Source organism: Hippopotamus amphibius, chromosome 2 (assembly GCF_030028045.1).
Source record: "Hippopotamus amphibius kiboko isolate mHipAmp2 chromosome 2, mHipAmp2.hap2, whole genome shotgun sequence".
NCBI lineage: Eukaryota > Metazoa > Chordata > Mammalia > Artiodactyla > Hippopotamidae > Hippopotamus > Hippopotamus amphibius.
Window position 1 is genome coordinate 35,416,800 of NC_080187.1, and position 14,876 is coordinate 35,431,675.

General features: G+C 39.4%; 1 protein-coding gene across 5 annotated transcripts in view; it reads right to left on the minus strand.

The window, feature by feature from the left end:
• Positions 1-4,275: 4,275 nt before the first annotated feature.
• TDRD7 (tudor domain containing 7) overlaps positions 4,276-14,876 on the minus strand; it is an 86,962-nt gene continuing 76,361 nt past the window's right edge. For 2 of the 5 annotated variants that reach the window (XM_057723850.1, XM_057723846.1), the window contains 4 exons: positions 14,523-14,633; positions 12,124-12,626; positions 8,104-8,264; positions 4,278-5,715 (listed from right to left, as the gene is read on the minus strand). In XM_057723850.1, coding sequence (XP_057579833.1) covers positions 5,495-5,715; positions 8,104-8,264; positions 12,124-12,626; positions 14,523-14,633 — 996 coding nt within the window. In that variant the 3' untranslated portion in view covers positions 4,278-5,494. Of the gene's footprint in view, positions 5,716-6,080; positions 6,990-8,103; positions 8,265-12,123; positions 12,627-14,522; positions 14,634-14,876 lie in introns of those variants that run through there. The other 3 variants (XM_057723848.1, XM_057723847.1, XM_057723849.1) reach the window with 3 other exon arrangements.

Consider the following 14,876-nt stretch of genomic DNA (forward strand, 5'->3'; position numbering starts at 1 on the left):
TCCTTACCTCACCCTCCACTCGGGGGCGCCGGGGCGCAGCGCACAGTCCCCTGCCGCGGAGAGACGCCCGCTGTGGGGGAGCCCCGGCCGCCCCGAAACCTGGCCCCGCGGCCGAGTGGGTGCGCGTCGCCTCCTGTCTGCGTCTCGGTTTCCCCACCTCTACCAGGTAGAGGTATCTGAAAAAAGTGAGAGGATTTTCATTCGTGCGGGGTCTAAGATGTAAGAATCGGTAGGTCCTTGGATGGAGCAAAGCCAGCCAAGCGGTTGCTGCACCTTTACCTCCTTTGATTGAAGCAACCACCTGCCCCAGTCCCATCCTATCGGCCCAGCTAGGTCTGGTTTGAGCCGAAGTTTTAGTCACGATCATTTTGTGAACATGTAGTTCCAACAGAGGCAAATGCGTTCCCTCTATACTAGAAGAATGAAGTATCCAAAATATGACTTAAAATAAGCAAAACAACCCCAAAAAAGTCCCACTTTTTTTCTTCCAGTTTTATTGAGATATGATTGACATACAGCACTGTATAAGTTTAAGGTGTACAGCATAATGATTTGATTTATACACATCATGAAGCGATTATCATAATAAGTTCAGTGAACATCCATCATCTCGGACACCAAATTAAAGAAAAAAAATTTTCTTGTGATGAGAACTCAGTATTTGCTGTTTAAAAACGTTCATAAATAACATACAGCAGTGTTAACTGTATTTATCATGTACATTTTATCCCTAGCACTTACTCATCTTACAACTGCTTTGACTGCCTTCATCCAATCCTCCACCCAAACAAAAATGTGATCTTTTTTCTGTGAGCTTGTTTGTTTTTGAAGTATAATTGACTTACAACACAACCCACAACATAATTCCTTTTGCACAACATAGTGCTTAGATATTTCTATACATTTCAAACTGATTACCATAAGTCTATTTACAATGTCACCATGCAAAGATATTATATAGCTATTGACTAAATTCTGTGCACTGTACATTTCATACCCTTGACTTATTTTGCAACTGGCAGTTTGTACTTCTAAATCTCCCTCATCTATTTCTTTGCTCCCTCCAACCCCTTCCTCTCTGGCAACCATCTGTTTGTTCTCTGTCTATAACTCTTTTCCTGTTTTATATTTGTTCATTTGTTTTGCTTTCTTAGATTCCACATATAAGTGAAATCATACAGTATTTGTCTTTCTGTCTGACTTATTTTGCTTAGCATAAGACCCTCTAAATCCATCCATGTTGTCGCAAATGGCAAGATTTCATTCTTTTTTATGGCTAATATTCCATAGTGTATATAGACCACATCTTTTTTATCCATCCATCTATTGATGGGCACTTAGGTTGCCTCCATATCTTGGCTATTGTAAATAATGCTTCAGTGAACATAGGGGTGCATATATCCTTTCTTTCTTTAAAAAGAACTTTTATTGAGATATAATTAACATACAATAAACTGAATGTATTTAAAGTATACAATTTGATTTTTTTTCCTTATTAGTAATGTATATATGGCGATCCCAATCTCCCAATTCAACCCCCCCCCCCCGCCGCTTTCCCCACTTGGTATAGGGGTGCATATATCTTTTGAAACTAGTGTTTTTGTTTTCTTTGGATAAATACCCAGGATTGGAATTGCTGGATCATATGGTAGCTCTAGTTTCAATTTTTTTGAGGAATCTCCATGCTGTTTTCCATAGTGGTTGCACCAATTTACATTGCTACTAACACTCTTCTAGAGTTCCCTTTTCTCCACATCCTCACCAACACTTATTTCTTGTCTTTTTGATAATAGTCATTCTGACAGGTGTAAGGTGATATCTCATTGTGGTTTTGATTTGCATTTCCCTGATTAGTGATGTTGAGCATCTTTTCATATGCCTACTGTATTATGCCTGCCTTGGGAAAACAATGTCTGTTCAGATCTTCTCCCCTTTTTAAAATCTTTTTTCTTTTAATGTTGAGTTGTATGAGTTCTTTATATATTTTAGATATTAACCCCTAACTGGATATATCATTTGCAAATATCTTCTCCCATTCTGCAGGTGGCTTTTTCATTTTGTTGATAAATTTCCTTCACTGTGCAAAAGCTTTTTAATTTAATGTAGTCCCATTTGTTTGTTTTTGTTTTTGTTTCCAAAAGCCCCATCTTCTTAAAAGGCTAATATATTTTCCAAAACAAACCACTTAAACCCAAACAGAAACTTCAAGTATTTTAATTTTAAAAGTGGCTCATAAAAAGGAATTTGTGTGGACAGAAGGTAAGGTGTCTTTGGATTATTATAGGAAAGTTTCTGGTGGGGTAGGGTTTCTGGTGGGGTAGACCCTATTAATATAAACTTTTTAATATTAGTGTATAGATTACTAATGAGAAACACCTTTTTAAAAATCTTGGTTCCATGAAAATACACTCCTATATTACAAAACCCTCATGACTATAAGAGATTACTCTTCTCAAGGGGCATGTACCATGTATTTTAAAATAATGCAATGATTTAATATTTCTGAGTTAGAATTTTAAGCCCTTTTGTTGTGGAATCAAACATTTAAGAAAAGGGCATACAACATAAGTGTTCAGGTTTAATAATTTTTATGAGAACACCTGCTGCAACCACCACTAAGTTAAGAAACAATACTGCCGGCAGCCCAAAAGCCAACCCGTGCCCTTCCGGGTGACAACTCCCTCCTAAAGTTGACCACTTTCTTGATTCTTACGGTAATTACTTCCTTGCCTGACTCTTTCCTCCAGAGTTTATCTTCATTTGCTAAATACTATGTGAGATTAATCCGTGCTGGTTCACATAACTGTAGTTTGTTTACTCTCATTGCTGTAGAGGTTTCCATTGCATGAATATACCACAGTTTTTGAAAACATCCATTTTACTATGAATGGACATGTAGGTTGTTTCTGGGTTTTAACTATTACAAACAGAGCTGCTGTGAACATTCTTTTACCAGTATCCTCCTGCACAAGCGCACACATCTTCAACACACTTGGAATTAACAAAACTGGAAACATTTTTGCCACTCTGGCATATGAGTAGCAGTATCTCATTGAGGTTTGAATTCGCATTTCCCTGTGTCCTAATGAGCTGAGCACCTTTTCATGTTTACTGGCCAGTTGGATTTCCTCTTTTGTGAAGTGTTTGTTCAAATGTATTGCCCATGTTGCTTCTGGATAACCTTTTGTTTATTGAATATACATCATCTATCATCTATCAACTATCTATCGATCATCTATCACCTATCATCTGTCTCCTCCAATCAGTGCTTTGCCTTTTCACCTTCATAACATCTTTGATGAAGAGGTGTTCTTCATTTTAATGTTGTCTAGTACAGTTGACCCTTGAACACAGGTCTGAACTGTGCAAGTCCACTTATAAATGGACTGTCTTCAACAGAAAATGCTACAGTACTACATCATCTCTGGACGGTTGAATCGGAGGTCGTGGAACCACAGACACGGAGGAACTGCATATACAAGGCTGACCGTGAGGTTACACGGGGATTTTCCAAGGCAGGGAGGGTTGGCACCCCTAAACGCCCTCCCCCCACCATGTCCAAGGGTCAACGGTGTATCAAGTCTTTTCCTTTATTGCTAGCACTTTGTGTGTCCAGTTTAAGACATCTTTCCTCCTCCTGGATGATAAAGGTATTTTCTTGTGGTATCTTCCTAGAGAGGCCTTTCACATTTAGGCTTTCAGACCACCTGGACTTGATTTTTGAACATGGTATGAGGTGGGGGGCAAGTCTCATTTGTTTGCCTGTCAAACTGTCTCAGCACCAGATTAGTTTTTCAGTTACAAGAACTAAATGCTTTATTTTAAAGAGTAATAGAAACACTCCTAAAGTTCGTGAAGTACAAACCACTTAACTGTAGACCACTTGAAGATTTTTGTTGGGTTTTTTGTTGTTGTTGTTAGGGAAAGAAACCATTATAAAAAAAATATTTACACTACTTTATTTCACTTACACATTTGTGTGTCAGAATACTTTTATCATAAATGATTATTTAAATCACTGGCATAAACGTTCCTGATTTTTGAATCACTTTCATTATAAATACTAAATAAAAATTTTAAAAAGCTAGAAAGACAATTTCAACACATTTTACATGAAAAACTTAAAACATCTGGTCTTTATTTTCTGTTCTTTTCCTAGATGTTCTCAAATAAAAATAAGCAAATAACTTTAAGAATTTTTACCTCTGGGCTGGTCTTCTCCCTTGAAACCCACTCCATATTTCCAACAGTTCATGCATATCTTCACACAGAGGTCTACTAGCTTAAATTTAGTTATATGTTCAAAATAAAAAATGTGAGCTTCCCAATCAAACTAAGGGGTAACCATCCTGGAGCTCACAGGAGCCACTTGGGTGCATCTTTTCCCAGTTCCACATTCAGTGATGATATACTGGTAGCTGGAACTCAACAACAGTAGGAATATTTACAACGTGGGACTCGTCAGACATTACAAATCAAGGCTTACTCCCCCCAGGACACTCACACACCCACCAGAACCAGTTGTCAAACATTTACCAGGATATGACTGGATAGAGATGACTAAGACCCCTCCCTCAAAGAGCTCACAATCCACTTGGGATGATTGGTGCAGAAAACTAGTTAAATGCTGTGAAGCTCGGTGAGATCTGGGCATCACAAGGGCCATAGTCAAAGTAGAGCGCAGTTGGAGGGGCACCAGGGAAGGGTTCACGGTCAGCCTAGAAGGTTAGTGAGGATACCGACAAACGGTGCGAGAAAATGAGCTGCAGGCTGAGGGAAAAGAACAGGAGTGGTCTGGAGGGGAGTGAGCTTGCTTTCGAATATCAGTCGTCCTGGATGAACGTGCATGGGGTTTGGGAACCAGATGAAGGTCCGGTGTGGCTGGTGTAGGGAGTAGTGGACAGTGAGGCTGGGCAGGGAGACTGTCAAGGCCTGGATTTTCGGTCCAGACTCTCTGGCAAATGAGAAGCCACTCAAGATTTGGGGTGATCTGGGGTGAAGGATGTGCTGGTTTGCCTGGGCTGTTCCTCCAAGCGCCACGAGCAGTGCTGATGTGCTAAAGACTCGGGAGAGACTTCACGTGTGGTGACCACCTGCTTTGAGACCTGCCACTGCACTAGGGTAGGGTTAAGTCATGAAATTCTCAATCTAACTGAAGAAGAACTGAGCACAGCAAGGAAGACAACATATACAAAAAGGGAAATGCTTCACCTTAAGATCATAAAGCCTAGGAATTATAAGATAGTCAGTTTTTATATTGATAAACATTTTTATTCTAATATTATAGTAATAATTCAAGTGCAATTCTCTTTGAAAAGTCAACTCTGTTAAAACAAAACTTGTTAAATATCTTTCATCAAACATAAGCATATTCTTTGCAATCCCCCACAGCAGTCAGAGCCATGTAGCAGAGGTAAGATTTTTTTTTAAAGCCTACTACATTTTGTTATTGCTAAAAAATCTGAATTAGTTGTCAAGGTCTCGGAAGCAGTAATTAATTGACTTTTGAAAGCTCTACCAGATACTCTGACATAAAATCATGAATCCAGATATCTGTGTCTGGCAGCGATGTGTCCACTAAATAGACCACTACTTTCCGGTCCCAAGGGTTAGCGTTTTCTATAACTGTCTGCACCAATGCCACCAGAGGTCTCTTCTCCACATGATTTCGAAACACCATCGATGCCTCCTCAGACCACTGGTTACACTTCACTCCTAAGAGAAAGATAGGGAGTTCGAAGATCAGTGAGGGGTCAAATGAGCCTTTCTTTGATCCATTATAGTGGAAAACTATTTTTCAGTCCCAAAGTAGCTTAAACATACCAGGTTAGACTTGCCTAACTGAAAAACAGATGCTGAACAATCTTAAAACAGTCTTGCTTATAGTTTTTCTATTCTGAATGGGGTTAATTCTATAAACCTTCACCTACAGACACAAATTTCATTTCAGATTTAATGCTGTGTTATAAAATGAAGTTATAATAATGACTTCCCACTTTCCTAAAGTATATGTAGATATAGATTGATGGAGAATAAAATATCAGTATCAATGACATTTCTCTCTTATTTGCGTGTTCTTTTCCTGATGAACCAGAAATAGTAAAAAAAAAAAAAAAAGAATTAATACACTTACAGTATTTAAAGTTACAAAGATCATCATGGTAAAAGCACTGGATTGAAAGTCTGGAGACTCAGTTACTATTCTCAGCTCTTCCTCTATCAAATGGTATGATCTTGGGGAAACCAGCTGATTTCTCAGGCCTCAGTTTACTTCTCATAAAATAAAGTGGCTGGACCAGATGAATTTTAAGTCCCACGCATTTCTAAATCCCCATGGCTTTTTAAACTTGAGAGCTCAAGTTAGAGAATTCTGAATTAGGTTTTAAAATAAAATTGAGACAAGAATATGTATTTTTTCAAGAAATATTGTTAAACTAACACAAATTAAGTAATTAAGTTCACATACGTTAGATCAGATAAACTATAAATTATACCCCATAGTGATGATGGTCTGGGAGTTTCACACATAATATAAAAGACCTATCCGTGTAGTGAGTGGGCTAAATTCTTTGATTACTAAGAATTTCCCACGAGAGAAGCCTAGAATAGTCTGTAAGCTGCTGTTTCGGTGACTGTAACAGAGCCTAACCCTCCCGGCACAGGCACGAATTCAGTGAAATGAAGTGGCTGCAGAGTCCCACGCACAGTGAGCACCAGTGACAGTGGCCACGAAGCCAGGGGTGGGGATGATGGTGCCAAGCGCTCCTCCCTCGCGGAGACTCATTCACGGGGCTGTTTGACTGTCATGTTCGACAAAATGTGTTGTTAGCAAAACCTGAACATTAAAAAGTGAAAATGAAAAATGTAACCATTAATTCTGAAGAAACCACTTAGACGTCTGAGGTCAAAGCAGATCAATGGTAGTCACACCATGTGTAAGACACCATCTTTGGTTCATCTGTGTCTACCATGGGAGTTTCCTCTGAATTCTAGTAGGAGACACAAAGAAACGGGCAAATACTTCAAAATAAGGCCCTCTCTCTCTCTCTCCACGTATATATCTTTAATAAAAGCTGTCAATACGAAGAATTTATATACATAATTTCTCTCACTTCTGAGATGAAGTCAGTCCTGCCACTGCTACGTGTATGGGGTGAGCAGGGGTGAGGAATGAGGGTAGCACACGTGGCCACAACTCCCCACATCCCAGCACAGCGGGACGCACAGCCCATATGACTGGAGGTGTGGGCACCCCTCAGCCCTCTTGGCCTCCACACCCTCTGCTCGTGACCACGGCTCTCTGGGTGGAGCTTCAGCTAGATGCCCATGCTACCTACTGGTAGAGGGCACACAGAGGGGCCACCGACATCTGCACTGCTTTCACAGAAGATAAAACAAATCTCATCAGACAGTATCATAAAGAAGTACCACTCTACACCTATTAACTCAGCTCCTCAGATTTTATGACAGTCAGTAGGCTGGTGTGAGTGTGGTGAAATCACACACTTGTGGGTTGTTAGTTGCAATGCAAATAGAAACTCATTTGGCCATGAAAATGGTCATGTTCTACGACCCAGGAATGTTTCATAATTGAATTGAAAAGTCCATTATGTAGATGCATTATAATTTATGCAATAAGTTATGAAATATTAATTGCACAATGTTCTCCTCTTGTTGGTTAAGTTGTTTCATTGTTTCCATTTGGTTGTTTTGGCTAGTATATGTAGCTGTGGGTTTTTTTCCCTTAATACTACAATAAAAGCACAAACAACCTAAATGTTCAGCGATAGGAAAACACTGATTAAACAGAATATTTTGCAGCTATTAAAGATCATTATCAGCGCCATCAAATAATCACCCAAAAAGTAACAACACTAAATGAAGGCAGGATGCAGTACTGCACCTGTACTAAGATTACAGCTTTAGAAATATACATAAAATCAGAGACAGAAAGGAATATGGAAAAACAGAAACAACAGAGATAGTGGGAGGGCATGACCTTGAGAGATCATACAAATTATCAATAGGCCAATGATTCTGTACCCAGGACAAAAGACAATATATCCTATTATTGTGGCATGAGTTTAAATTCTCCAGACTTACCTGCCAGTTGAGCTGTGACTGCTTGGAACGGCAGCTTTCGGAACATGTCCACCAGAGGCTGCACTTTTCTTACGCTGACTAATTCATGCTTGCCGTAGTCCAGCTCGTACACGGACACCAGTCCATTGGTCAGGATTCCTTTTAAAAGCACCCTGTGCCACCTGGATGTGCATTGGATTAAAAAAAGAAGAAAAAATGTACAAAGTCAACATCTGCTTTAAGGGCAACATTTTTTGATAAAAAGAAAAATTAATACAAATATTGGTTATTGAAATATAAAACTAGACTGCTGTAGAAGTTTGTAAAGAGACCGCTGCTTCTTTTTCCAAAGGTTACTGTTCTCTGCTTTGCCACTGGCTCATTTGATGGAAATTTGTTCACACAATACCCTTTTACAGGCCTTCTGGAGCTAATAAAGGAGAACTACCATTAAGCAGGAGGAAAGAGTGCCATGGAGGACAATCAGGACAAGGCTCGTGGATCCCTTCATGCTGATGGGGAGACAGGAGGTGGCCACGCTTTTGGGACCAGGTCCATCTGTGGAGGATGGAAAGAGAGAGCAAGCGGGACCAGGGCAGGCTGAGGACACGCAGGAGAAGAAAAGCACTGTGCAGGGTATGGTGGTGTAGCGGGGTGGCTACTGCGCAGCTGGAAGGTAGAGTGTGTGCAGGAGTGTATGAGAAGGTCAGACTGGGAAGCCAGGCTGGAACAAGAGGACAAAAGGTTTTGAACACGAATTGGTCATTTTAATTATGCCAAGTAAGGAGATTAAAAAACCAAAATAAAACAAAACAAAATCTAATCGGCCACCCAACATAAAGAACCTAGAAAGGGTAGGAGTGCATGGGGGAAGAGTATGGTTTCAGACCTGGAATTCAAGGTGTGAGAAAGAAATTCACATAAATATACTTTCCCTCTCTGGGCCTATATCATCACCATTAAAATCAGAAAATCGTAGGCTTCAGAGTTTAGGTATAAAGGGACTATTTTAAAGTCCTATAGTCTTGATGACATGATTAAAGAGTATTAATACACTAAGGAAAGGAAGATTGTTCATAACGTCTGAAAGGAAAGTGCCTCTGCTCCTGAATGGTGTGAGTCGGGCTCTGCCTCCGGCAGCAGACCCAGCCACCCTCTGAAACAGGTTTATCAGCCACAAGTCCAGTGGAACAGCAGGCCCTTCACTGCAACACACGGCTCGGCTGAGGCTGGCCAGACTGGACTGATTCTCCAGCCAGCGCACACTGGGGGAAAATAGGTACAGGAAACCTACACACAGCTGCTATAGGTTGAACTACAGTAAGAAAGCTACAAAGAGGCCAATTCAAACACTGTATGTAATTGGGAGGTTCTGGGAGGAACTCCAGAAACCTTCAGATAAGCCCAAAGGGTAGCAATCAATAATTCATGAATCACAGAGACAAAAGGCACACAAAAAGTTATCATAATAAGTACATGAGCTCTGGGGGCCAAACAGATCTGAGCTGGAGTCCCACCTGGGTCATTTTTCAGTCAGGTCACTCTGGGCTCTTTATTTAACCTCTCTGTGCCTCAATTATCTCATGTGTAATGTTTAGTTTTAATTTACTTGCAGAAATAATACATATTAAGTGCCTGACACATTAATTGGCTTATAACAGGCATTTGGCAAATGGCAGCCATTATCATAAGTGTTATTAAAATGAAGATAAGCTGTGCAAATAAGAACTTTAGATAAATTTGAAGAGACATTTCCATATGTGGAAATGCCAGTTTGGAGCAGGTTGCTGATTTGTGTAAGTGTAAAAGAAGATAAAAACATTTGGTTTCAACCAATATCACTGTCTTTAAATTGTACAAGGCAAATGATTGATGGTGGTCTGTGCTTTAAGTCTATAAATAAGAGGTACAGAGCAGTGAGGAGAGGACCATCAGAAAACCTATGTGTTGCACTTCTATTTAGCTTTCAACTTTTAAAACTAATAGCTTAAATAAAAGCTTCGGTTTTGACTACATTACCAATTTTAGTGCAAGGCTACATGTGGATCACCTGAAGAGTTTATTTAAAACACAGATTCTGGTGTTCCACTGCCAGAGATTCTGACTCAGGAGGCCTGGGGTGAGGAAGGAGAATCTGCATTTTTAATAAGTTGTCCAGGTTATTCTTAGATTGGGATAGATTTGGAAACCACTGTAATCGAAAGCGTACCTGAAATTCCTAAGTCTTAACTTACCAGAGCTGGGAACAAGATTTAGGAAACAGTCCTAGGTTGTAAGCAACACAGAAACTCTAAACACTTTACATTGATTCAGTTCATAAAGTTTCAAAAAGTATCAGGTAATCTGTTCCTATACATAAGGATTATCTGGGACAAATTAACAGATTAAAGTCCTAGAGTCCTGAGGCAGAACAGTTTGACCCATGAGAGAGTGGGGGTGGATTCTGAAGTCCCACACTACAGGCCTCCTGTGTTTGGGTAATCTTTACAGGATCCTTCCCTCCAAGTGGGACCTCCCCACTACTAATCATCATTAATCTGCTCCTCAGAAACAAGTTAGCATTAGCTTGGCTTTAACTGTGGTTAAACTACCCAACAGCAAAGAGTTCTGATGAGGCAACTTTACACAATGTTCCTGTACTGAAACCCATTTATGCTTACGATTGTAAATAACATGACAGAGTAAAAATACGTTTTTGAAAGCTGAAAAGCTTGTGACATATAAGTTGAATGCTTTTTAGAATGAGAGCTATTACACTTATTACCTTTAAGAGTTGAAACTTACTTTCGTTCCTCCCATAAAAATAACGAAATTTTATAAACGCCTGTGCTTAAGACTGAATGAAAGCATTTTACAGAAAAAAATAAGCAGCAGACCTTTTAAATGGAGTTTTGGGGTGTGTGTCTGTGTGTCTGTGTGTGTGTGGGGACAGGGAGGCTCGTAGGAGAGAGAGTTCTTTGTGTTTAGCATTGTCAGATAAGCTTGCTATTACCCCTAACAAAGCTGGCAGAGGGAAGCGGGCGGCGGGGAGCTATGCTGCTGTCCAGGGCGTCCCACAGGGAGCGCGGAGTAGAGCGTGAGGGGCTTCCCTGGGTTGGAACCAGCACATCCTGGACGGTTCAGGGGAGAAGGGCGTGGATCCAAATGTGCAAACATGAGAACACAGACTGAAAGTGCTAAACAAATGTAAGCAATCATGATTCTCACTGTCCAAGGGCCGAAAAGCTGTGAAATATGCATCGCTGCACCTTACAAATGGTGGCACAAGCTCTCTAAAAAGCAACCAACTGCATAGATCAAAAATCCTGTACCCTTCAAACAAGTGATTTCTCTTCTAGGAATCTATCCCATAAATAAATAATCAGAGTGTTGAACAAAGATTTAAGTTCAATATTATTTATAACAGTGAAAAATCTGGGAGAAAATAAAAACCTACAAAAGTAAATAAGTAATTATGATTTCTCTACATGATGGAATATTTAGCTATTAAAAATGTTTACGAAGAAATTTTACCACATGGAAAAAGTGTTCACAGAATTATGTTAAGTGAAAAAAGCAGGTATGAAATTATATACAGTAATATACCAATTGTATAAATATGTATAGGAAAAAAACCTAGAAGAAACACATAAGTAGTTTAACAAGGGTTATGCTGGTTGGCTGACTTTGTTTTCTTATACTTTTTTATATTTTCTAAATTTTCTCCAATAAACATTTTATTTTTAAAATTTAAAAAGTCATTAAATAAAAAAACATTATTTCCTAAACAAAAAAAAACTTTTCTCATAGGAAAAGTAGAAAAAAATATTTAAACCTTCACTTTAGATATAATTAGGTTTCTAATAGGACTATGGTCACTAGATTTTTAGATAAACGCTATCATTTTATACATCAGAAAACTGCACAATTCACTGGTCTCGTTTCACTTTCAAAATTGCCATTTGTGCAGTTCCAAGTCCCCCTGCAGGGATCAAGGACTCTTGGTATCATTCTACACATTTTTCTTAGGAGGAGAGTAAAAGGCTCTGTCTGAGGACCTACTTATTTTCCACTTTTGCAGCATACACTTGGTCTTTCTCCACTGCCACGTGGCGTTCCTCAGACACACTGTAATAGAGAATCATCTCTTCCATCAGAACTTCCAACTTATGTATCTCTTGCCATGGCTGGATGACAAAGAACCCCGGGTGACAGGCCACAGGCACATACACATCCATGTGTTCCCCTGGCTTGGACAAGTGGACAGGAGGTGGCAGTTCCTCCATGGAGAAAGAGCAGGTGTGGTCTACCGCTGACTTTTTAAGGACATCCGAGAGGCTCTTTCTGAAATTCTCTCCAGTGTTGCCCAAAATAGGGGTGTTTGCACTTTTGCTGTTGGGAGAGCTAGCTCCACTGGATATGGCACTCAGAAACACATCCTTCTGATGCTTCCACAAGTCTGCATTTGTAATCTGGCGATTAATACTGCGGTGAGGATCGGGGAAGTTCTTGGGGGTAAATAAATAAATATGTGCGATCTTTCTGCTTTCGTCCACTTTTGTAACCTTTGGAAAACATAAAAAAACAATTTAAGAAATCCAAGTTCACAGTGAATTCCTACAGGTGGTTATAATATTAACTTTATTTTAAAAAACAGTATTTTGCAAAAAACCCAACTTGCTAAAAATCATTTTATTTAAGGTCAGATGAACTATCCATCACAGCTGTAGCGATGAAAAAGCTCGTAGGTCCAAGCAGTCTAGAAACTAGCAGCAAGCTTATGGAAATGAAAAATGTACTAACCTCTAAAACCTGAGAATACCTATGACTTTGCCAGAGTTCATTACCACTGAGAGGAAGTGATTCTATATATCACAACTAATTTTTTTACATTAATGACATGTTAAAACACTCAAAGAAGAAAGTGGCACAATGAATCCCCACGTGCTCATCATCCAACTTCAACAATAAAAAATAATAAAAATGGCAACATGTCCTATAAACATTCTGCTTAATGGAAGTGCACCCTCAGGCAGGGAAGGGAAGGAAAAAGCTTTGACTTTCACCATACCTTTTGGGACCTTTGGTCCAAATTCCCTGTTTCGTCCTAATATCTGCTCTTATCCCTCTCCCTCTCCCCCAGTTACATGAGAGGAGAGGGATCTTGGGAGAAAAAGAGGAAGAAAGCTCCACTGAATAGGCCAAAATGACAGTCACTGTTTTGCACCTTTGCCCAGGAAACATCTGACTACCTGGCTGCCTTTTTCTGTCAGAGGGGTGAGAGTCTGTCCAGGAGCAATACACGTGGGTAACTGGGACTGTGCTGCTGTGTGTCCCAAAGGGCTGGGTGACTGTTACTTCTTCTCATCAGCTCCTCTGGTTTATTTCAGGAATAGGAAAAATAAGCGCCTTCTAGCCACATCTACCTTTCACCAAACTGGGCTAGAAATGAAAGGCAGGAACACAGGCACGAGGACAGGAAGACACCAGCAAGGCGATCCTTCTCAAGTAATTTACTCTAAAAGCTTTTCTCCTAGCAAGGGGAGTCTATTTAAATTCATCCTTTGGAGGGCTAAAGAAGTACTGACTGCTAAGTCATTTTGATATTTATGGTACAAAAACACCATTTCAAAAATCAACCTCTAAAATAATATGTTATTGAGTACCCTGGCTTTAGGAACTGAAAACGTAGCTGAGAAAACAATATTTGTGTGGCAACTGAAGAATATAAAATGGTACATAACTGTGTGATTGCACTTGATAAACCCTAGGGGAGAATGAAGACTGGAAGACCAGTGTGGGCTAGAACAACTGAGAGATCTTCATGAAGATATTTCTCAAGGACGTTTCAGTATTAACATTGTTAAATGCTTATATAAAATAACACTATTTACATCAGTTAAGATAGAGATATATTATCTTACATTTCTATTCTTGGAAATATGAGCAGTGTTTTTGATATGAAGATGCAACAGTGTGAAAAAGAAACACGCTAGTGAAAGAAATAAAGCAGTTTCAGTAAGTTTTAGGCAGAGATAAAAACCAAAATTATAAGCAAATGATCTGTTTATAATCCATTTTGCTTCAGAAAAAAAATAAGAAATACAAGACTTATTTAAATGGTCTTTAGAAACATTTATCAAGAGATACATAGTCCTCTGTTGGGGACTTAATCCCTTATCATGGAGCAAAACAGGAGCAGAGAACTATCTGCAACCTTATAAACAATCAAAATATTATATAAAAGATTTAAAAATAACACTGGAGATATAGGAAAAATTCTTAAATAAAAATTAAACCATGAAATATCTCACAGTTACACATGTAACCAACCTCCTGACTATAAAAGTGTGTTGGATGTGAAGGTATCAGTTTACAGTAAAATAAAATTCTTTCACAAAAACCAAATGAGTCCTTTGGGCTGACAGCTCCCTCTTATCAAGACCAACAAGAATACTAACCTTAATGCTACAGTCCGAGCAATTCAAAACAGAATCTCTTAGCCAAAGCACAGCATCTGGTGTCCACATGCCAATAGATTGTGGAATATCTGCCAAACAGCACTTTATAGCCTGAAAAGAAAACACAATGGAAAAGAGGACATACCATCTTAAAATAGGTACTTAGGCGTAATGTCAATATTATTTTCCTATAAGTCAAATGTTGCCAAGATAGAAAGCAAGCAACAGCAATAGCTAATAATGACAATCACAGCTCTCGGGCTGGAGCATCTGCTATGTTCCTGACTCTATTTACTTTACTACCATACCATTGTCTTTACTCCTGTCATGAGCCAGGGTTATACCAGGCACTTC